A 24,732-nucleotide genomic window follows, 5' to 3' on the forward strand; every position below is an offset into this window, starting at 1 on the left:
TATAATGCTGTAATAACAGTCTGTGTGTTACTTTATGAACTGGTATAATGCTGTAATAACAGTCTGTGTGTTACTTTATGAACTGGTATAATGCTGTAATAACAGTCTGTGTGTTACTTTATGAACTGGTATAATGCTGTAATAACATAGTCTGTGTGTTACTTTATGAACTGGTATAATGCTGTAATAACAGTCTGTGTGTTACTTTATGAACTGGTATAATGCTGTAATAACATAGTCTGTGTGTTACTTTATGAACTGGTATAATGCTGTAATAACATAGTCTGTGTTACTTTATGAACTGGTATAATGCTGTAATAACATAGTCTGTGTGTTACTTTATGAACTGGTATAATGCTGTAATAACATAGTCTGTGTGTTACTTTATGAACTGGTATAATGCTGTAATAACAGTCTGTGTGTTACTTTATGAACTGGTATAATGCTGTAATAACAGTCTGTGTGTTACTTTATGAACTGGTATAATGCTGTAATAACATAGTCTGTGTGTTACTTTATGAACTGGTATAATGCTGTAATAACATAGTCTGTGTTACTTTATGAACTGGTATAATGCTGTAATAACAGTCTGTGTGTTACTTTATGAACTGGTATAATGCTGTAATAACATAGTCTGTGTTACTTTATGAACTGGTATAATGCTGTAATAACAGTCTGTGTGTTACTTTATGAACTGGTATAATGCTGTAATAACATAGTCTGTGTGTTACTTTATGAACTGGTATAATGCTGTAATAACAGTCTGTGTGTTACTTTATGAACTGGTATAATGCTGTAATAACAGTCTGTGTGTTACTTTATGAACTGGTATAATGCTGTAATAACATAGTCTGTGTTACTTTATGAACTGGTATAATGCTGTAATAACAGTCTGTGTGTTACTTTATGAACTGGTATAATGCTGTAATAACATAGTCTGTGTGTTACTTTATGAACTGGTATAATGCTGTAATAACAGTCTGTGTGTTACTTTATGAACTGGTATAATGCTGTAATAACAGTCTGTGTGTTACTTTATGAACTGGTATAATGCTGTAATAACATTGTCTGTGTTACTTTAGGGCTGGATCAAAAATCTCCAGGACCGAAGTGGAAGAACCCTGGTATAGGTCAATAAAAACACAAGGATTATTCACATTTTTTATTGGTTAGGTCATCCAGCTACCTTACCGTTCAAATAGTTAAAATTATTTGAAATATAAATCTTCAAGGATAACAGCCAAACTGAAAGTGAAACTTCAAACAAAAATATCATTTCGCGAATGAAAAAAAACAACCTCCAAGCACCTAAACTAAAGTAAAGCACAAAACATCAAACAAACAAAACAGTCATTCCTATTTTTATCACTATACATAACTTCAAAAATAATAATAAACATATTAATAAATGAATGTAAACAGCATTGATACAACATGGGCAGGAATAGATTAGACAGACTGGTGACACTCATTTCACTCAACTGATCACTCTCTTATTCTCTTTATTTCACTTCATTTCTCTGGGGTTTCCCAGGGATTCTCCCAGGGGTGGGGTGTGAGTTAGGGTTGGGGTGGTGGGTGGGTGTGGCCAGGTATTGTATTCTGTCGTAAGTAAGGCTGATGATGATGATGATGAAGGTGGGTCTAGACACCGAAGGTGTTCTCTCCGCTGTACGCCACGTATAAAAAGCCGTCCTCGTCCTTCTCCTTCTCGTACAGCTGTCCCATGGTGATGCTGCAACGGACAGACATGAGGAAGAGGGAAATGGAGACGTAAACAGACCGTGGCCCAAATGGCACCCTATTCCCTATACAGGGCTCTGGTCAAAAGTAGTGCACTATGTAGGGAATAGGGTGCCATTTGGGACGTATCCACATACTACTCAAGTGAACGGAGGGGATGAAATGTAGAAGTAGGTCTAAATACTGCTTAGCGTTTAGTCACCCTCAACAGAATGAAACAATGTATCTGAAATACCGGTAAAGTGACTGGTATAATCTGCAAGCTATGTTCGGTAATGTCTGCTCATTGTTTACTGCTGTTGTGTCGATACGACACTAATAAAGCTTTAGGCCGGGATTCAATTCATAGAGCAGCGCGCTGGACAACCGACAATGTGGCTTTTAAAGGCATTTTACCCAACGTTTGCTGCGATCGCATTTATGGCTCAATCAGGATATACCTTTAAATGCTATAACGTGGATCTAACACGGACCAGATTGAATGCAGGCCTTAATTTACAGTGCATTCCGAAAGTATTCAGAGCCCTTGCCTTTTCAATTTTTTTTTACTTTACAGCCTTATTCTAAAATGGATTAAATTACAGATTTTCCTCTTCATTCCACAAAATACCCCATAATGACAAAGAATAAACAGGTTTTTAGACATTTTTGAAACCTTATTTATATAAGTATTCAGAACCTTTGCTATGAGATTTGAAATTGAGCTTAGGTCATTGATCATCCTTGAGATGTTTCTACAACTTGATTGGAGTCCACCTGTGGTAGATTCAATTGATTGGACATGATTTAGAAAGGCACACACCTGTCTATATAAGGTCCCACAGTTGACAGTGCATGTCAGAGCAGAAACCAAGCCATGAGGTCGAAGGAATTGTCCGTAGAGCTCCGAGACAGGATTGTGTCGAGGCACAGATCTGGGGAAGGGTACCAATAAATGTCTGTAGCATTGAAGGTCCCCAAGAACACAGTGGCCTCCCTCATTCTTAAATGGAAGAAGTTTGGAACCGCCAAGACTCTTCCTACAGCTGGCCGCCCGGCCAAACTGAGCAATCGGGGGAGAAGGGCCTTGGTCAGGGAGGTGACCAAGAGCCCGATGGTCACTCTGACAGAGCTCCAGAGTTCCTCTGTGGATATGGGAGAACCTTCCAGAAGGACAACTATCTCTGCAGCACTCCACCAATCAGTCCTTTATGGTAGAGTGGCCAGACAGAAGCCACTCCTCAGTAAAAGGCACATGACTGCCCACTTGGAGTTTGCCAAAAGGCACCTAAAGGACTCTCAGACCATGAGAAACAAGACTCTCTGGTCTGATGAAACCAAGATTGAACTATTTGGCCTGAATGCTAAGCGTCACGTCTGGAGGAAACCTGGCACCATTCCTACAGTGAAGCATGGTGGTGGCAGCATCATGCTGTGGGGATGTTTTTCAGCGGCAGGGACTGGGAGACTTGTCAGGGTCGAGGGAAAGATGAACAGAGCAAAGTACAGAGAGATCTTTGATGAAAACCTGCTCCAGAGCGCTCAGGACCTCAGACTGGGGCGAAGGTTCACCTTCCAACAGGACAACAACCCTAAGCACACAGCCAAGACAACACAGGAGTGGCTTCGGGACAAGTCTCTGAATTCCTTGAGTGGCCCAGCCAGAGCCCGGACTTGAACCCGATCGAACATCTCTGGAGAGACCTGAAAATAGCTGTGCAGCGACGCTCCCCATCCAACCTGACAGATATTGAGAGGATCTGCAGAGAAGAACGGGAGAAACTCCCCAAATACAGGTGTGCCAAGCTTGTAGCGTCATACCCAAGAAGACTTGAGGCCTGTAATCACTCCCAAAGATGCTTCAACAAAGTACTGAGTAAAGGGTCTGAATACTTATGTAAATGTGATATTTCTGTTTGTATTTGTAATAAATTAGCAAAATTTTCTAAAAAACAGTTTTTGCTTTGTCATTATGGGGTATTGTGGGTAGATTGATGAGGGGGAAAAAAACTATTTAATCCATTTTAGAATAAGGTTGTAACGTAACAAACTGTGGAAAAAGTCAAGGGGGTCTGAATACTTTCCGAATTGACTGCATTTCTGTATAACTAAAGCTGAAGGATATCCCTGTGGGAGCAGCAAACCACTAGTAACCCAGCAGCCACTAGGGTGTTCAGACCTGGACCTGGATTGGGTGTCTTGTTGAGGAAGAGACATCGGCCATTGAGCTTCAACTATGAACCCATGAGGAGTGTGATGGGTGATATTCTCATCCCAGATTTTTATAAGACTTGACAAAGGCTATAGTAGCTCAACATTGTTGCCGTTGGTGCAGGAATAAAAGCCCTTGGGAGCAGCAGGTGTGTGGGCTTGTCTATATTTATAACTCATGTCCCAGGTTAACCCAGTTCTAACCCAGCTTGTCTATATTCATAACTAATGTCCCAGGTTAACCCAGTTCTAACCCAGCTTGTCTATATTTATAACTAATGTCCCAGGTTAACCCAGTTCTAACCCAGCTTGTCTATATGTATAACTAATGTCCCAGGTTAACCCAGTTCTAACCCAGCTTGTCTATATTTATAACTAATGTCCCAGGTTAACCCAGTTCTAACCCAGCTTGTCTATATTTATAACTAAAGTCCCAGGTTAACCCAGTTCTAACCCAGCTTGTCTATATTTATAACTAATGTCCCAGGTTAACCCAGTTCTAACCCAGCTTGTCTATATTTATAACTAATGTCCCAGGTTAACCCAGTTCTAACCCAGCTTGTCTATATTTATAACTAATGTCCCAGGTTAACCCAGTTCTAACCCAGCTTGTCTATATTTATAACTAATGTCCCAGGTTAACCCAGTTCTAACCCAGCTTGTCTATATGTATAACTAATGTCCCAGGTTAACCCAGTTCTAACCCAGCTTGTCTATATTTATAACTAATGTCCCAGGTTAACCCAGTTCTAACCCAGCTTGTCTATATTTATAACTAATGTCCCAGGTTAACCCAGTTCTAACCCAATGTGTCTATATTTATAACTAATGTTCCAGGTTAACCCAGTTCTAACCCAGCTTGTCTATATTTATAACTAATGTCCCAGGTTAACCCAGTTCTAACCCAGCTTGTCTATATTTATAACTAATGTCCCAGGTTAACCCAGTTCTAACCCAGCTTGTCTATATTTATAACTAATGTCCCAGGTTAACCCAGTTCTAACCCAGCTTGTCTATATTTATAACTAATGTCCCAGGTTAACCCAGTTCTAACCCAGCTTGTCTATATGTATAACTAATGTCCCAGGTTAACCCAGTTCTAACCCAGCTTGTCTATATTTATAACTCATGTCCCAGGTTAACCCAGTTCTAACCCAGCTTGTCTATATTTATAACTAATGTCCCAGGTTAACCCAGTTCTAACCCAGCTTGTCTATATTTATAACTCATGTCCCAGGTTAACCCAGTTCTAACCCAGCTTGTCTATATTTATAACTAATGTCCCAGGTTAACCCAGTTCTAACCCAGCTTGTCTATATTTATAACTAATGTCCCAGGTTAACCCAGTTCTAACCCAGCTTGTCTATATTTATAACTAATGTCCCAGGTTAACCCAGTTCTAACCCAGCTTGTCTATATTTATAACTAATGTCCCAGGTTAACCCAGTTCTAACCCAGCTTGTCTATATTTATAACTCATGTCCCAGGTTAACCCAGTTCTAACCCAGCTTGTCTATATTTATAACTAATGTCCCAGGTTAACCCAGTTCTAACCCAGCTTGTCTATATTTATAACTATTGTCCCAGGTTAACCCAGTTCTAACCCAGCTTGTCTATATTTATAACTAATGTCCCAGGTTAACCCAGTTCTAACCCAGCTTGTCTATATTTATAACTAATGTCCCAGGTTAACCCAGTTCTAACCCAGCTTGTCTATATTTATAACTCATGTCCCAGGTTAACCCAGTTCTAACCCAGCTTGTCTATATTTATAACTCATGTCCCAGGTTAACCCAGTTCTAACCCAGCTTGTCTATATTTATAACTAATGTCCCAGGTTAACCCAGTTCTAACCCAGCTTGTCTATATTTATAACTAATGTCCCAGGTTAACCCAGTTCTAACCCAGCTTGTCTATATTTATAACTAATGTCCCAGGTTAACCCAGTTCTAACCCAGTTTGTCTATATTTATAACTAATGTCCCAGGTTAACCCAGTTCTAACTCAGCTTGTCTATATTTATAACTAATGTCCCAGGTTAACCCAGTTCTAACCCAGCTTGTCTATATTTATAACTAATGTCCCAGGTTAACCCAGTTCTAACCCAGCTTGTCTATATTTATAACTAATGTCCCAGGTTAACCCAGTTCTAACCCAGCTTGTCTATATTTATAACTCATGTCCCAGGTTAACCCAGTTCTAACCCAGCTTGTCTATATTTATAACTAATGTCCCAGGTTAACCCAGTTCTAACCCAGCTTGTCTATATGTATAACTAATGTCCCAGGTTAACCCAGTTCTAACCCAGCTTGTCTATATTTATAACTAATGTCCCAGGTTAACCCAGTTCTAACCCAGCTTGTCTATATTTATAACTCATGTCCCAGGTTAACCCAGTTCTAACCCAGCTTGTCTATATTTATAACTCATGTCCCAGGTTAACCCAGTTCTAACCCAGCTTGTCTATATTTATAACTAATGTCCCAGGTTAACCCAGTTCTAACCCAGCTTGTCTATATTTATAACTCATGTCCCAGGTTAACCCAGTTCTAACCCAGCTTGTCTATATTTATAACTAATGTCCCAGGTTAACCCAGTTCTAACCCAGCTTGTCTATATTTATAACTAATGTCCCAGGTTAACCCAGTTCTAACCCAGCTTGTCTATATTTATAACTCATGTCCCAGGTTAACCCAGTTCTAACCCAGCTTGTCTATATTTATAACTAATGTCCCAGGTTAACCCAGTTCTAAACCCAGCTTGTCTATATTTATAACTAATGTCCCAGGTTAACCCAGTTCTAACCCAGCTTGTCTATATTTATAACTAATGTCCCAGGTTAACCCAGTTCTAACCCAGCTTGTCTATATTTATAACTAATGTCCCAGGTTAACCCAGTTCTAACCCAGCTTGTCTATATTTATAACTCATGTCCCAGGTTAACCCAGTTCTAACCCAGCTTGTCTATATTTATAACTAATGTCCCAGGTTAACCCAGTTCTAACCCAGCTTGTCTATATTTATAACTAATGTCCCAGGTTAACCCAGTTCTAACCCAGCTTGTCTATATGTATAACTAATGTCCCAGGTTAACCCAGTTCTAACCCAGCTTGTCTATATTTATAACTCATGTCCCAGGTTAACCCAGTTCTAACCCAGCTTGTCTATATTTATAACTAATGTCCCAGGTTAACCCAGTTCTAACCCAGCTTGTCTATATTTATAACTAATGTCCCAGGTTAACCCAGTTCTAGCCCAGCTTGTCTATATTTATAACTAATGTCCCAGGTTAACCCAGTTCTAACCCAGCTTGTCTATATTTATAACTAATGTCCCAGGTTAACCCAGTTCTAACCCAGCTTGTCTATATGTATAACTAATGTCCCAGGTTAACCCAGTTCTAACCCAGCTTGTCTATATGTATAACTAATGTCCCAGGTTAACCCAGTTCTAACCCAGCTTGTCTATATTTATAACTCATGTCCCAGGTTAACCCAGTTCTAACCCAGCTTGTCTATATTTATAACTAATGTCCCAGGTTAACCCAGTTCTAACCCAGCTTGTCTATATGTATAACTAATGTCCCAGGTTAACCCAGTTCTAACCCAGCTTGTCTATATTTATAACTAATGTCCCAGGTTAACCCAGTTCTAACCCAGCTTGTCTATATTTATAACTCATGTCCCAGGTTAACCCAGTTCTAACCCAGCTTGTCTATATTTATAACTAATGTCCCAGGTTAACCCAGTTCTAACCCAGCTTGTCTATATGTATAACTAATGTCCCAGGTTAACCCAGTTCTAACCCAGCTTGTCTATATTTATAACTAATGTCCCAGGTTAACCCAGTTCTAACCCAGCTTGTCTATATTTATAACTCATGTCCCAGGTTAACCCAGTTCTAACCAAGCTTGTCTATATTTATAACTAATGTCCCAGGTTAACCCAGTTCTAAACCCAGCTTGTCTATATTTATAACTAATGTCCCAGGTTAACCCAGTTCTAACCCAGCTTGTCTATATTTATAACTAATGTCCCAGGTTAACCCAGTTCTAACCCAGCTTGTCTATATTTATAACTAATGTCCCAGGTTAACCCAGTTCTAACCCAGCTTGTCTATATTTATAACTCATGTCCCAGGTTAACCCAGTTCTAACCCAGCTTGTCTATATTTATAACTAATGTCCCAGGTTAACCCAGTTCTAACCCAGCTTGTCTATATTTATAACTAATGTCCCAGGTTAACCCAGTTCTAACCCAGCTTGTCTATATGTATAACTAATGTCCCAGGTTAACCCAGTTCTAACCCAGCTTGTCTATATTTATAACTCATGTCCCAGGTTAACCCAGTTCTAACCCAGCTTGTCTATATTTATAACTAATGTCCCAGGTTAACCCAGTTCTAACCCAGCTTGTCTATATGTATAACTAATGTCCCAGGTTAACCCAGTTCTAACCCAGCTTGTCTATATTTATAACTAATGTCCCAGGTTAACCCAGTTCTAACCCAGCTTGTCTATATTTATAACTAATGTCCCAGGTTAACCCAGTTCTAACCCAATTTGTCTATATTTATAACTAATGTTCCAGGTTAACCCAGTTCTAACCCAGCTTGTCTATATTTATAACTAATGTCCCAGGTTAACCCAGTTAAAGCTAGCCTCTAGTATATATGCCCTGTGTGGTCAGTGTCCGAAAACATCAATGGCTAAAAGTAGTGTTTTATCTATTTAACCTGGGGGGAAAAAAACCTTTAAGTTCTATAGTTTCTAAGGTGCCATTTCCACTGAGTGCTTAGAGTTCCGACCTGGACTGAGGCACGGTCTTATCAACGAAGAGGAAGATGGCCTTCTCCGAGGGCAGCTGGATGCGTTTCCTGATGATCCACATGAACTGGGCCACCGTGATGTCAGAGGGCACCAAATACTTCCTCTTGTCAATGTCCACAATCTGAGACCCAGACACCTTCTCCACGATTACCTAGAAACAGACGACACAGAGTCATGTCATATTGTATGTTTATAGTGTTCACATAAATTGCCCTTCCTGGAACAATAAAGATTTACTGAACTGAAAAAATATGACAGCGTAGGGATGTGCATCTTTCCCTTTCAAGACAATTAGAAAACGCATCTAGATACATGCGCTCCAACACCATAGAGGAACCACACGTTTTAGTTTGAAACGACTCAGTGCGATTCGGATCGATACGATGCACTAAACATTTGTTGCATAAACGCATTCATTTTCCATTTTAAATTAAAATCTGCATGAGCTTGGCCTCTCTGAGCTGGATCTGACTGAGCTGACGTGTGTGTGTGTGTGTGTGTGTGTGTGTGTGTGTGTGTGTGTGTGTGTGTGTGTGTGTGTGTGTGTGTGTGTGTGTGTGTGTATAAATGATGTATGTACTATGTAGGCCCCTGAGCTGAGCCATATGGGTGACTAGGCATCTACCACTATCAGATTAGGGGGGGGCTGCGATGCAGTCCGATTTGTCTCCCCCACTTTGGTTCTGAAATCACCATCCCCCCACTAATTCACCCGTGATACAAGTCAGTATTTGACGTCCATCCATGTCCGAGGACGTCGAAAGATGACGTGGAAGCCAGCCGCTAGGGGGCAACAGTGAGCGCCGTTACCTTCAAGTAGGCTTTGGTTTCGCTAGGGTGTTGTGGACGGGGATACCTTAAGCATCTACCTCTGGTTCCAAAGGTTGCGTGTTCGAATCCAGCGATAGAAAGTTGTTTATCTTTTTGTTAGAGTGGCCAGATGGAAGCCACTCCTCAGTAAAAGGCACATGACAGCCCACTTGGAGTTTGCCAAAAGGCACCTAAAGGACTCTCAGACCACGAGAAACAAGATTATCTGGTCTGATGAACCAAGATTGAACTCTTTGGCCTGAATGCCAAGCGTCACGTCTGGAGGAAACCTGGCATCATCCATATGGTGAAGCATGGTGGTGGCAGCATCATGCTGTGGGGATGTTTTTCAGCGGCAGGGACTGGGAGACTAGTCAGGATCGAGGAAAAGATGAACGGAGCAAAGTACAGAGAGATCCTTGATGAAAACCTGCTCCAGAGCGATCAGGACCTCAGACTGGGGCGAAGGTTCACCTTCCAACAGAACAACGACCCTAAGCACACAGCCAAGACAATGCAGGAGTGGCTTGGGACAAGTCTGAATGTCCTTGAGTGGCCCAGCCAGAGCCCGGACATGAGCCCGATCGAACATCTCTGGAGAGACCTGAAAATAGCTGTGCAGCAACGCTCCCCATCCAACCTGACAGAGCTTGAGAGGATCTGCAGAGAAGAATGGGAGAAACTCCCCAAATACAGGTGTGCCAAGCTTGTAGCGTCATACCCAAGAAGACTCAAGGCTGTAATCACTGCCAAAGGTACTTCAACAAAGGGTCTGAATACTTATGTAAATGTAATATTTCCGTTTATTTTTAATACATTTGTTAACATTTCTAAAAACCTATTTTTGCTTTGTCATTATGGGGTATTGTGTGTAGATTGATGAGGCGAAAAAAACGATTGAATCCATTTACGAATAAGGCTGTAACATAATAAAATGTGGAAAAAGTCAAGGGGTATTGATACTTTCTGAAGGCTCTGTACACTAATGATGAGCTGTATTTTCAGAAGGTAGAAAGAATGTAATATGAGGCAGCAAAAAAAATAAAAAGTGAACCGGTGATTCCTAATGTTTGAATCGGTTTTCTGACCGACGCATGCTATGCTACATTTGGATCGGTTTGGGGGGTCCACGCGGAGCAATGCACTTGGATCTTAAAAACATTTGAATTGGGGACCAACGTGCGTCAGTGAATCGTAACATCCTCATGAGACGGGCATATAAATCCAACGTTACACTGTAATAAATATGTTATAACGATGTGTGAAACGCTTTATAAAGCTATTTTATAAAAACTCCCGCTGTACCTAAAACCATTAATAACCTTTAGGCGTACAAGTTAACCATAACCAGTCTCAGGGCTAACTGGAAATTCCTTCGGTCTCTACAGAGTTAGGTGAATCCATTTTTAGTTTCTTTGCACCTTACTTGGAATAATATCCAAAACTCTACAATTTGATGTTTTGGTGACTCTAGGGCAATTGATTGACTGATTGAGGACCTTTTTTTACTGAAGAATGTGCTTAGTTTCTATTATAATGTTTTGCATCTCTGTTTTTGCATTTCGTATTAGTATTGATGTGTTTATTTTCATCTGTAAAAGATACATTGGTCTCAGCATGACTCCCCTGTCAAAATAAAGGTACAACAATAACTCCACCCCCAGTGAAACCCGTCTCACTCACCGGAACCCTATCTGGGTACTTGCTGCGTATTTTGGCCGACTCTATACACCGATGTTCTGTTGAGAAGAAGAGATGGATTGAGAGATGTTATGAATGGCCGACTCTACACACCGATGTTCTGTTGAGAAACAGAGACGGATTGAGAGATGTTGTGAATGGTGTTACAGTGTCATCGGTACAGTAATTCAACCTGTTTCAAGTCCTACTAGCTACCGGGAGAATAGGCTTTTGCTCCAGCCCTACTCTAAACCACCTGATTCAGCTAATCAAGAACCTTAAGAGACACTTAGATTAGTAGAATAGGCCGGTTTGTTGCCCCCCTGCCCTACTCAGTTCCCCCTGCTCTAGTCAGTTCACCAAAGAGCAAGGGTGTATCCCAAATGGCCCCCTACACCTTGTGTAGTGCACCCTATACAGTGCACTAATTTTAACCAAAGCCCTGGTCAAAAGTAGTGCACTATACAGGCAATAGGGTGCCGTTTGGGATGTATCCTCCGGTGACTGCTACAGGAGGATCAACATTTGATGAGAGGTCACATGTTGTTCCCTGACCGAGATCCACCGGCAACAGCAGCAGCTGTTGGACACCAGATGCACTCTGGGTAATCGCTGACTAAAGCTGCCAATTCACTGGGATAAATATGTCAATATTTCTCCTAGGCTACTTCTCCGTGTGTCAATCTAACACATAAGCCATACAGGTGTGGCCTATATCCAAATTATGTAATAAAAGGGAAAATACAACTTAAGAACTCTAGAATAATATTTTTAGGAGACTTTTGTTAAAATACATAAATAGTTTATGCCATGTAATTTCAGCCAGATAATGTTGTCATGTTTTTATCACAATAATAACCTATGTTCAGGGGATATGATATGCGGCAGAGCAAAGAATGAGTGAGGCAACGTTTTGACAGCTGTTTGTTGTTAAAACTAATAGGGCCTAGTCCTATTTGAAATGATCCATATCTTTTCAATATCACTTTCATATCAGCTATCACATCACTATCATATCAGCTGTCATGTCAATAGGAACGACATGTCCCAAATAGGGCGACCTGTCACGGATCGAGGTGATTTAAAAATGAAAATGCATAGGACATTTTGCCAATAAAACAACCAAACCACATGCAACATTTGACTAATGTCTTTTGAACAAGATATTAAGTGACATGTCAACATACAATTTCGATGAATTTCGTAATGTTATTTTGTAGCCAAAGGACTCAACAAAATCTGAACGGGTAGGCCACTAGTCAGCCAATGTTAGTGCAGAAAAGTAGCCAATCATAATCAGCAACTGCCATAAAAATAAGAAGAACGCAGAGGAGATACATATTTGTTCCTATTTTGACAATTGTGTTAATTGCCTGTTATGAAACAAGTAACCTCTTACCCAGGGAATGATCCTCTTTGAACATCCATTTCATGGTGGCTGATTCCGGGAGAGTTTGCTCGACGCGCAGTAAAATCGTAGAGGGCGGGTGAGGAATCAGACTGACTAAAATGATTGTTATTCTGTCTCCTAAAAACTGGAAACAATGTCAAAACGTTGAACAAGAACGTCAACAATGTAGCAAAACAAGTCTCACTCCGCCTGGCGCTGCTCAGGCGATGACGTCACTATGGGACCGTACCATGTTATCGCAGGGGAAGGAGGCTGACTCGAATGGGGTGCGGTTCAGATACACAAATGCTGGTCAGCGCTGCGCAGAATATCAGATCTGTACAACACCTGGGTGTTTAACGTCGAACCACATCCACACGATAAAGGCGTAGCTAACAGTCTGCTAACGTGGGCCGGCCTGTGCAGAGTCTGTATCTCTGGAGCACACCTAGGATCTCAGCCTACTTTCGTTCCTTTTTTACGTGGTACTTGCTGTTCTGGATCATTCCAATCCTGACTTTACCCCTTTGAATTTACATTTAAAAAAGGTTATGGTTAAGGTCAGGGTAAGGGTTAAGTTTAGGGTTAGGATTTAGGGTAGGGACATCCCAGAGATCCCGGATAGCACAAACTTTTTTTTAAATGCCAGTCTGCTCTAGTTCATGACAGGTGCCTGAGCTGATGAACAAGTGATTTGTCCTAGAAACACCATTATATCTCCATAAATCCTTTCAGTTTCTTTCCCCTCTCATGGGATAAAGTACGGCATTCATTCACATAGGAATATCATAGATATGTTTCTTTGGGTAGCATCCCACTAGAATTACATATGGAATCATCCATACAGTGATTTAATAGGATCCCAGTGGGCATTCTCCTGTTTTGGGCCTTTAAATTGGGCTTCATTACAGCACATGGAGTCCCCTTCATTACAGCACATGGAGTCCCCTTCATTACAGCACATGGAGTCCCCTTCATTCAGTTAATCTCCTACCCCCCCCCCCATCCTCCATCAGGCAGCAGAGAATCCGTACCTGGACGTTCTGAAACAGTTTAATCCATGCTCTGATTGGAATGTTGTTGTCATATGAGGTCACAACACGGATCTATTATTTGTCACAAATTGTTTTATTATAAGTATGTACAATTGTATTGGTTGTATAAAATATGCAGATATTCAGAATAAAATATGCAGATATTCAGACATTAGCAGTGCTTTAGTACATAGTGATACAGAATGAGGATAATAAAACACAGTACAGTATGAATACAGTACAGTAAGCTATTATTATTATTATTATTATTATTATTATTATTATTATTATTCAGTAACTATACAGTATAGTTGGTGCAACTGACTTGCCAGCAGCTGTAACAATTGCTGTCACCAGGTTTTCCAGAAATCCAGGTTTGAAAGATTCCCAATGGATTTCCTACTTATTCCATCCTGATTCCCGGAATCTTCCAACTGGGATTTCTTGAAAACTTCAGCATTTTTGGAAAGTTTCCCGAATTTTGCACTTCAACATACTCCAAACTGTATGCTTGTGAACTAGCCTGATCATGCGATAGCTCACCATTCTGTTTCACCTCAAGGAAGCCCTGAGATCAGGTCGGTTCTACAAGGTTATCAAAACTGGGTACCACAGGAGGCTGGTGGCACCTTAATTGGGGAGGACGGACTCGTGGTAATGACTGGAGTGGAGTATGTGGAATGGTAACAACTACATCAAATACATGGTTTCCAGTTGTTTGATGCCATTCCATTTGCTCCGTTCCGGTCATTATTATGAGCTGTTCTCTCCTCAGCAGCCTCCTGTGATATGTACGTTTTGTTGTTTCTGGAAAACCTGGGAATTTGGGGAAAGTTACTAGAATTTTGCAACCCTAGTTTTGTTGAAGTCAAACACTTTCCTCTTTATTATCCTCAGCCTTCAGCTGGTTATCAGGGAGGAGGGGTTATCAGCCTTCAGCTGGTTATCAGGGAGGAGGAGTTATCAGCCTTCAGCTGGTTATCAGGGAGGAGGGGTTATCAGCCTTCAGCTGGTTATCAGGGAGGAGAGGTTATCAGCCTTCAGCTGGTTATCAGGGAGGAGGAGTTATCAGCCTTCAGCTGGTTATCAGGGAGGAGGGGTTATCAGCCTTCAGCTGGTTATCAGGGAGGAGGGGTTATCAGCCTTCAGCTGGTTATCAGGGAGGGGGGGTTATCAGCCTTCAGCTGGTTATCAGGGAGGAGAGGTTATCAGCCTTCAGCTGGTTATCAGGGAGGAGGGGTTATCAGCATTCGGCTGGTTATCAGGGAGGAGGGGTTATCAGCCTTCGGCTGGTTATCAGGGAGGAGGGGTTATCAGCCTTCGGCTGGTTATCAGGGAGGAGGGGTTATCAGCCTTCGGCTGGTTATCAGGGAGGAGGGGTTATCAGCATTCGGCTGGTTATCAGGGAGGAGGGGTTATCAGCCTTCGGCTGGTTATCAGGGAGGAGGGGTTATCAGCCTTCGGCTGGTTATCAGGGAGGAGGGGTTATCAGCCTTCGGCTGGTTATCAGGGAGGAGGGGTTATCAGCCTTCAGCTGGTTATCAGGGAGGAGGGGTTATCAGCCTTCAGCTGGTTATCAGCGAGGAGGGGTTATCAGCCTTCGGCTGGTTATCAGGGAGGAGGGGTTATCAGCCTTCGGCTGGTTATCAGGGAGGAGGGGTTATCAGCATTCGGCTGGTTATCAGGGAGGAGGGGTTATCAGCCTTCGGCTGGTTATCAGGGAGGCGGTTTTATCAGCCTTCGGCTGGTTATCAGGGAGGAGGGGTTATCAGCCTTCGGCTGGTTATCAGGGAGGAGGGGTTATCAGCCTTCATCTGGTTATCAGGGAGGAGGGGTTATCAGCCTTCAGCTGGTTATCATGGAGGAGGGGTTATCAGCCTTTAGCTGGTTGTGAGGGGGAGGGGTTATCAGCCTTTAGCTGGTTGTGAGGGGGAGGGGTTATCAGCCTTCAGCTGGTTTTTAGGGGGGAGGGGTTATCAGCCTTCAGCTGGTTATCAGGGAGGAGGGGTTATCAGCCTTCAGCTGGTTATCAGGGAGGAGGGGTTATCAGCCTTCAGCTGGTTATCAGGGGGGAGGGGTTATCAGCCTTCAGCTGGTTATCAGGGAGGAGGGGTTATCAGCCTTCAGCTGGTTTTTAGGGGGGAGGGGTTATCAGCCTTCAGCTGGTTATCAGGGAGGAGGGGTTATCAGCCTTCGCCTGGTTATCAGGGAGGAGGGGTTATCAGCCATCGGCTGGTTATTAGGGAGGAGGGGTTATCAGCCTTCGGCTGGTTATCAGGGAGGAGGGGTTAGCAGCCTTCATCTGGTTGTCAGGGAGGAGGGGTTATCAGCCTTCAGCTGGTTATCAGGGAGGAGGGGTTATCAGCCTTCAGCTGGTTATCAGGGAGGAGGGGTTATCAGCCTTCAGCTGGTTATCAGGGAGGAGGGGTTATCAGCCTTCATCTGGTTATCAGGGAGGAGGGGTTATCAGCCTTCAGCTGGTTATCAGGGAGGAGGGGTTATCAGCCTTCGGCTGGTTATCAGGGAGGAGGGGTTATCAGCCTTCGGCTGGTTATCAGGGAGGAGGGGTTATCAGCCTTCATCTGGTTATCAGGGAGGAGGGGTTATCAGCCTTCAGCTGGTTATCATGGAGGAGGGGTTATCAGCCTTTAGCTGGTTGTGAGGGGGAGGGGTTATCAGCCTTTAGCTGGTTGTGAGGGGGAGGGGTTATCAGCCTTCAGCTGGTTTTTAGGGGGGAGGGGTTATCAGCCTTCAGCTGGTTATCAGGGAGGAGGGGTTATCAGCCTTCAGCTGGTTATCAGGGAGGAGGGGTTATCAGCCTTCAGCTGGTTATCAGGGGGGAGGGGTTATCAGCCTTCAGCTGGTTATCAGGCAGGAGGGGTTATCAGCCTTCAGCTGGTTTTTAGGGGGGAGGGGTTATCAGCCTTCAGCTGGTTATCAGGGAGGAGGGGTTATCAGCCTTCAGCTGGTTTTTAGGGGGGAGGGGTTATCAGCCTTCAGCTGGTTATCAGTGAGGAGGGGTTATCAGCCTTCAGCTGGTTATCAGGGAGGAGGGGTTATCAGCCTTTAGCTGGTTGTGAGGGGGAGGGGTTATCAGCCTTCAGCTGGTTTTTAGGGGGGAGGGGTTATCAGCCTTCAGCTGGTTATCAGGGAGGAGGGGTTATCAGCCTTCAGCTGGTTATTAGGGAGGAGGGGTTATCAGCCTTCAGCTGGTTATCAGGGAGGAGGGGTTATCAGCCTTCAGCTGGTTATCAGGGGGGAGAGGTTTATTTGGTTAGTAGGATCCCCATTAGCTTTTGCAGAAGCAGCAGCTGCTCTTCCTGGGGTCCACAAGATACACAAAACATGACAAGTAACAAAACACTGATACCCAAGGAAAGTCACAAATTTAAAATACTACAATATTCAAACAATGCAACTAAAAAATCATACAAACAATACAACTAAAAAATAATGTGTGTGTTAGAGTGTGTCTGTGTGTGTGTGTCCTCATTCCATGAGTTGTTTTTAAATCCGTTTTTTAAAGGGAAGGGAGTTCCATGCGATCATGGCTCTGTATAAAACTGTGCATTGCCTTGAGTTAGTTTTGGCCTTGGGGACTGTGAAGAGACCCCTGGTGGCATGTCTTGTGGGGTATGTATGGATGTCTGAGCTGAGTGTAATGCAGATAATCTGGAATTTTCATTACAGTAATATTTCCCATAAAAACTAGAAGAGAAGCAGTTAATCTCACGTCAACCCTCAACCAGGAAAGTCTGGTATGCATGTTGTTGATAGTTTTGTATGTGTAGTTAAGGGCAAGGCGTGCTGCTCTGTTTTGAGCCAGCTGTACACTCTTAGAAAATAGGTCTCCAAAAGGGTTCTTCAGCTGTCCCCGTAGGAGAACCCTTTTTGGTTCTAAGTGAAACCCTTTTTGGTTCCAGGTAGAACCATTTTGTGTTCCATGTAGATCCCTCTGTGCAAAGGGTTCTACGTGAAACCCAAAAGGGTTCTACCTGGAACCAACAAGTGTTCTTCAAAGGGTTCTCCTATGGTTCTAAATGGTTTTAGGTTCGAGATAGCACCTTTTTTGCTAGGTCTTTCTTTACTGCACTTGACCATATTACCGGACAGTAATCAACTAGTACAGTTGATTTTTGTGTCAAAAACACAGAACATCTTTTTATAACAGACATACCCCTCCCCATCTTCACAACAAATTTGTCAATATGACTTGCCCATGATAATTGACCATCCAATGTTATACCTAGGAGTTTAGCTTCCTCAACTTGCTCAATGGTCACACCCTTTATGTACAACTCCAGTTGAGGTCAAGGTATTGGAGTGGCCATCACAAAGCCCTGACCTCAATCCTATAGAAAATGTGTGGGCAGAACTGAAAAAGCGTGTGCGAGCAAGGAGGCCTACAAACCTGACTCTGTCAAGAGGAATGGGCCAAAATTCACCCAACTTATTGTGGGAAGCTTGTGGAAGGCTAACCGAAACGTTTTACCCAAGTTAAACAATTTAAAGGCAATGCTACCAAATACTAATTGAGTGTATGTAAACTTCTGACCCACTGGGAATGTGATGAAAGAAATAAAAGCTTCAATAAATCATTCTCTCTACTATTATTCTGACATTTCACATTCTTAAAATAAAGTGGTGATCCTAACTGACCTAAGACAGGACATTTTTACTAGGATTAAATGTCAGGAATTGTGAAAAACTGAGTTTAAATGTATTTGGCTAAGGTGTATGTAAACTTCCGACTTCAACTGTATCTGATTTTAGAGAAGCTTCCACTGAAGAAGACTCTCTGGGTTCTATTGGATAAATGACTCTCCAAGGGTTATCAGCCTTCAGCCTTCAGCTGGTTGTCAGGGGGGAGGGGTTATCAGCCTTCAGCCTTCAGCTGGTTGTCAGGGGGGAGGGGTTTCCCCAGGTGGTGTCCGGTGGTGATGCCGTGGGGGTGGGTGCTCCGCTCCTCCCTGACCTCCGGCCGCAGCATGAAGCCCCCGGGGAAGGTCAGGTCAAACAGCTCGCTGGGGGCAAAGGTCAGAGGTCGCTCGACCAGCAGGGTCTTCAGCCTGGCCCTCCAGCCATCCAGCATGGCTGTCCGTGTAGCGGGGGGGCTGTGTCCAGGACACCAGAACACCTGGGGGGCTAGCACCTGGAACCCACAGAAGTGAAGGACGCCGTTCTGGAAGGATGGAGGGACGTGGAGGAGAGAGAAGAGGAGTGAGGAGCCTGGGTCAAATACTTATCGCAAATACTTGAACTGCGCTTGGTTTAGTTTGCACAATATGCTACAATGGAACCAATGGAATAGTCCCAAAAAATGCAAACCCAAAACTAAATGAAACACATCTGAAATACAAGTATTTGGAAGTAACTTCCAAGCATAAAAATGTTTGAGGAAACACATTTTGAGACAGTCGAGTATCCCCAACGCCACTTGATTGCCTTCTAAATCCATGAGAAGCAAATACAGTTGAATATTTTTTTTGTGTCACAATCTTCCCCTGGCTGTCTTCCTGGTTACCTGTAGGGGCCACAGTGTGACGTTAATGTCTCCGTTGAGGCCGTCAGGGCGGTACATAGTCTGCATAGCTCCAGTGCTGAACGACAACATGGCTTTCTTGTCCTGCAGAATGACAAAGAGCAGGAAATGTAACTCCAAACAAACACAGGCCCTATTCAATCCACAAAAAACACAATGTACTCTAACCTAGAAGCAACAACAGAGCCTGAACTGAATGAGAGGAGTGTGTCATTTCATGATATAGACATTATGTCCAAACAAAAAAAACACGTATTTTGACCAATGGGTAAAATAATATATTAATTGTGTGGATAATCCTCTAACAAAACCCCAATGGTCCAAACCTCATGTCTCTATCATAATCCATTCAAAAGTTATTGTTTTTACCCTTGTAGGATGTTTTTACCCTTGTAAAAATGGCCAAAATTAGGGTGACTAAATCAATGGAGGCCAGAGAGAAAAAGTGGTCGAAAATCTGGAAAATAGCATAGACTGGAATAGACTGGATGCTGTGAGAGAATGAAGAGGACCTGAGAGGCTCACCATTAAACTCGTCATTTTTCTTCTCCAATCCGGAGGACATAAAACAATATAGAGGTAAGATAGATATCAATTTTGAGACATAACATGTAGTATTTTTATATTTTAGTGTACCCTTTTCATATTAATGCAAAATTCCTGTTATCTTTCTCACAAAAACAAGTGTATCTCTCTGAAATGTCAACGGAGCACTGAGCGTACCGCAAGCTTTTTATTTTCAAATCCTTTTACATTTAATTACGTTTATGTCATGTTAATTTGGCTTTTTGTGACCCGCGGAAACAACTTTGCAGAAAACCACCACAACATGTCAAATCCTCAACAGGCACCGCTCTGTCATCGGTGCTTATTATCGGATGTATTAGGTTACGAAATCCGACTTTTTCGATATAATGTTAATCAGTGATCAAAGTAAGATCCTAAATGAAATGTAGGTTTGTTCAGTGCATGACTTGGGATGAAAGAAGTGGAGGATCTGTCTTTTTCCAAGTCAGTTCATTAAACTATGTTCACCGAAATACACAAATGACATTATGCTATAGAGACCTGTGATTATTCACTGTTAAGGGTTCATACAGATTTTCCATGACTTCTTCATGACTTTTAACCAACTTTCATGGCTATTATTATACCCTACATTATTGACAGTGGAAGGCTGCTGTGTCTGATCCCGTGTAGGCCTACCATCTCCTGCCGTTGTGCCCTTGATCAAGGCACTTAACCCCCCACAAAGTAGATCTGCACTGTTGTTAACATGTGGTCAACCCTCCATCTGGAGAGCTCCTGGGTGTGCAGGATTTAGATCCAGCCCTGAAACACCCAAGTCTGCTTTTCAAGGTCCTGTTGAACAGCTGATGTTTAGGATACAATGTGGTTAGATCAGGGCTGATGTTTAGGCTACAATGTGGTTAGATCAGGTCTGATGTTTAGACTACAATGTGGTTAGATCAGGGCTGATGTTTAGACTACAATGTGGTTAGATCAGGGCTGATGTTTAGGCTACAATGTGGTTAGATCAGGGCTGATGTTTAGACTACAATGGGGTTAGATCAGGGCTGATGTTTAGACTACAATGTGGTTAGATCAGGGCTGATGTTTAGGCTACAATGTGGTTAGATCAGGGCTGATGTTTAGGCTACAATGTGGTTAGATCAGGGCTGATGTTTAGGCTACAATGTGGTTAGATCAGGGCTGATGTTTAGGCTACAATGTGGTTAGATCAGGGCTGATGTTTAGGCTACAATGTGGTTAGATCAGGGCTGATGTTTAGGCTACAATGTGGTTAGATCAGGGCTGATGTTTAGGCTACAATGTGGTTAGATCAGGGCTGATGTTTAGGCTACAATGTGGTTAGATCAGGGCTGATGTTTAGGCTACAATGTGGTTAGATCAGGGCTGATGTTTAGGCTACAGTGTGGTTAGATCAGGGCTAGAACAAAAGCCTGCACACCCAGTAGCTATCCTGGAGGATGGTTGCCACCCTTGATATAAAATAGTGCACCATTAAAACCAAATACTTTTGTCTTTATAAAATTATTCCCTCATTCAATGAATCAGGGATCATATAGATACGGTAGGCTACTTCAAAGCGAGGTATCTAACTAGACATGTTTCTATATAAGGCTCTAATATCCATGTTTCAGAGGAGATCTATGCACAGCCAGGTATTGGTCAACTAGGCTGTTCTTAGGAATAGTTTTTAATGTTGTCTCAATGACATGGCTAATCCCAGTTTTCCAATGGTGAAGATTTATTTAGGCTACGGAAAGGCGACAACAACATTAATGCTTAGTTGGCTGTAGTTAACTAGTGAGATAGCCAGTTCAAAGTATAACTTGTAGCAGTTATCTAGTTAGTCTGTTGTCTGTCATTATTTTATACCTGCTGCTGAAATGTCTCCAGTGGCGGTCGGTGCCGTTTTAAGACGAGGGAGGACAATTTTTATTTTTCACGAGCTTGGCCTTATTTCTATTACAGCATATTGGATGACTCTCATTCATATTCCATTCACCCAGTTCGATGTAACAGCGATAGGTTTAGGCTACTACATGATACTCAAATGTTCCCTGTACCCATCACGAGGTTGCTACAAACCAGCCTACGAATGAAAGTTTACAACGTAGGTGCACACAGGCCCGAGAGACAAATTTGAGACGACAGACAGTGACACACTTGCCTGCATCTAGCTGATCTAGGGTGTAATCATTACTCCAACAGTTGCAAACGAGAGTTTCTATTGGGCAAATTCAGGTATGTTTATCACAGTTTTGTTCCGTTTAAGAAACGTTTTTCAACAGAATCGGCGGAATGAATACACCCCTGATCACCCGTAAACAGAGTTCACTCTCATAACAGCCACGTTGTATTCCTTCTCTTCCCTTCGTTTGTGGACTTCGACGCACAACACATCAGCTATATGTGACCAGGCGAAAAAAGCTTTCCAAGCCAAACCGCTACACACAGCCTACATCGTTGTCACCATATTAGCTAAAGTAACGTCATAGTCAGCATAGCTAATAGAACTAAGGCGTTAGTAAACCCTTAGTAACGTTACAGTGTGCAGTCAGTAAGCAGTTACACCGGCGGGCCCCGGAGGCAATAAATTAGTAATACCAAAAGCTTACCTTGACTTTGAAGAGATCTAGTGTTGTGTTGGAAAGTCATAGCCAGCTAGCTAACATAGCATCCCTCTGTTTGAGCCGGGTGTTTCAGTAGGCTAAACTAGCTAGCTGCATTTGCTAGCTAAGTATGTGAAACTGACAGTGAAGAAAAAAAAGACTAAACATTTCTCTCTCGCTTCTCCTTCATTTTGGAAGAAATTAATTTGTTCAAAACTGTTCAACTATTGTCTTTCTCTCTCTTTGAGTCAACTACTCACCACATTTTATGCACTGCAGCGCTAGCTAGCTGTAGCTCATGCTTTCAATCCTAGATTCATTATTTGATCCTTTGATTGGATGGACAACATGTCAGTTCATGCTGCAAGAGCTCTGATAGGCTGGAGGACGTCCTCCGGAAGTTGTCATAATTACTGTGTAAGTCTATGGAAGGGGGTGAGAACCATGAGCCTCCTAGGTTTTTGTATTGAAGTCAATGTACCCAGAGGAGGACGGAAGCTAGCTGTCCTCCGGGCTACACCATGGTGCTACCCTACAGAGTGCTGTTGAGGCTACTGTAGAACTTTGCAAAATAGTGTGTTTTAATCAATAATTTGGTGACGTAATTATATTTAGTATAGTTTTAGATTCAGAACATGAAGAATCACATCCCCATGTGCTACATCAGCAGCGATTGGACAGGGCGCTGAAGATGGTGTCCATGAGAAGCTTTCATTGAGTTGCTTGAGTAATTGAGATTGTGAATAAAAATTAATATTTCTGGCCTGGTCATTCCCATGCTCCACTACCTGATGCAAATAACCTGTGTATTTTAGATTAGTCCAGAGGATCTCACCTCACAGCTACAGGAAGAGTATTTGTTTAAATCCCCCACGTTACATATGGGTTATGTTTGGGTTACATATGGGTTATGAATGGGTTACATATGGGTTATGAATGGGTTATATATGGGTTATGTATGGGTTATGTTTGGGTTATGTTTGGGTTACATATGGGTTATATATGGGTTATGTATGGGTTATATATGGGTTATGTATGGGTTATGTTTGGGTTACATATTGGTTATATATGGGTTATGTATGGGTTATATATGGGTTCTGTTTGGGTTACATATGGGTTATATATGGGTTATGTATGGGTTATATATGGGTTATGTTTGGGTTACATATGGGTTATGTATGGGTTATGTTTGGGCTACATATGGGTTATGAATGGGTTATATATGGGTTATATATGGGTTATGAGGTCCCTTCATATAAAGTTATATTGAAACTATAGTGCCATCGTATGCTGTTTTCCTGCTCATTGTCAATCGGTATGAAACTCTAACAGAGGCTACTGGAACTAAACACATGAACAGAAGGGTCAAAAGGTCAAACCTGGAATATTCCATTGTTGTACATCTTCTGCAGTGAGAAGGCAAAGCCTTGAGTCAGGACTCTGTCTATCCAGCCCTTCATGATGGCTGGAACACTGAACCAGTACAGAGGGAACTGATGGGGAGAGAGATGTGGTTGACACTACATCTACACCAATCCAATGATTATTAAACTATGATGGGGAGCGGAGGCTTAAATACTTTTGGGAGAATGGTAGAGAATTTAAACGCAGCAAGGCACAGTCTAAGAAGAAAGGCGGACAGAGAGAAAGAGAGACAGAAAGAGAGGTGGGGGAGGGGAGAGAGACAGAAAGAGAGGTGGGGGAGGGGAGAGAGACAGAAAGAGAGGTGGGGGAGGGGAGAGAGACAGAAAGAGAGGTGAGGGAGGGGAGAGAGACAGAAAGAGAGGTGGGGGAGGGGAGAGAGACAGAAATAGAGGTGGGGGGGAGAGAGACAGATAGAGAGGTGGGGGAGGGGAGAGGAGAGGAGGAGAGAGAGACAGAAATATAAGTGGGGGAGGGAGGGGAGAGAGACAGAAATAGAGGTGAGGGAGGGGAGAGGAGAGGAGGAGAGAGAGACAGAAATAGAGGTGGGGGAGGGAGGGGAGAGAGACAGAAATAGAGGTGGGGGAGGGGAGAGAGACAGAAATAGAGGTGGGGGAGGGGAGAGAGACAGAAACAGAGGTGGGGGAGGAGAGGTTGGTGAGCGAGACTGAAATAGAGGTGGGGGAGGAGAGAGAGACAGAAATAGAGGTGGGGAGATGAGAGAGAGAAATAGAGGTGGGGGAGGCGAGAGAGACATAAATAGAGGTGGGGGAGGGGAGGGAGACAGAAACAGAGGTGGGGGAGGAGAGGTGGGGGAGCGAGACTGAAATAGAGGTGGGGGAGGAGAGAGACAGAAATAGAGGTGGGGGAGGGGAGAGAGACATAAATAGAGGTGGGGGGAGAGAGACAGAATAGAGGTGGGTGAGGGGAGGGAGACAGAAATAGAGGTGGGG

General features: G+C 42.8%; 2 protein-coding genes across 2 annotated transcripts; both read right to left on the bottom strand.

Annotated features, from left to right (window-relative positions):
* Positions 1–1,149: 1,149 nt before the first annotated feature.
* Positions 1,150–12,877, bottom strand: LOC311114759 (gamma-aminobutyric acid receptor-associated protein-like 2). Its single transcript, XM_084189994.1, has 4 exons — positions 12,651–12,877; positions 11,255–11,310; positions 8,740–8,912; positions 1,150–1,735 (listed from the first exon to the last, which is right to left on the bottom strand). Exons 1-4 carry the CDS (start codon positions 12,682–12,684, stop codon positions 1,645–1,647), a joined length of 354 nt encoding a protein of 117 aa, XP_084046120.1. The 5' UTR covers positions 12,685–12,877; the 3' UTR covers positions 1,150–1,644.
* A 5,674-nt stretch (positions 12,878–18,551) lies between these two features.
* On the bottom strand, positions 18,552–23,850 carry LOC311114756 (NAD(P)H dehydrogenase [quinone] 1-like; the record flags this gene model as incomplete). Its single annotated transcript, XM_084189991.1, has 3 exons — positions 18,552–18,857; positions 19,200–19,301; positions 23,737–23,850. Coding segments are annotated over 3 exons (522 nt in total), but the record flags the coding sequence as incomplete, so codon positions are not given.
* Between the last annotated feature and the right edge of the window lie 882 nt (positions 23,851–24,732).

This window comes from Coregonus lavaretus, assembly GCF_964263955.1.
Source record: "Coregonus lavaretus genome assembly, contig: HAP1_SCAFFOLD_659, whole genome shotgun sequence".
NCBI lineage: Eukaryota > Metazoa > Chordata > Actinopteri > Salmoniformes > Salmonidae > Coregonus > Coregonus lavaretus.

What these genes read in the sequence shown, in the direction of transcription:
- LOC311114759 (XM_084189994.1), bottom strand. Translation starts at nt 12,684, where the DNA reads ATGAAATGGATGTTCAAAGAGGATCATTCCCTGG. An exon ending in CAAAGAGGATCATTCCCTGG is followed by an intron (nt 11,311 to 12,650) that starts GTAAGAGGTTAC and finishes TCTTCTCAACAG; the next exon opens with AACATCGGTGTATAGAGTCG. An exon ending in AGTACCCAGATAGGGTTCCG is followed by an intron (nt 8,913 to 11,254) that starts GTGAGTGAGACG and finishes GTCTGTTTCTAG; the next exon opens with GTAATCGTGGAGAAGGTGTC.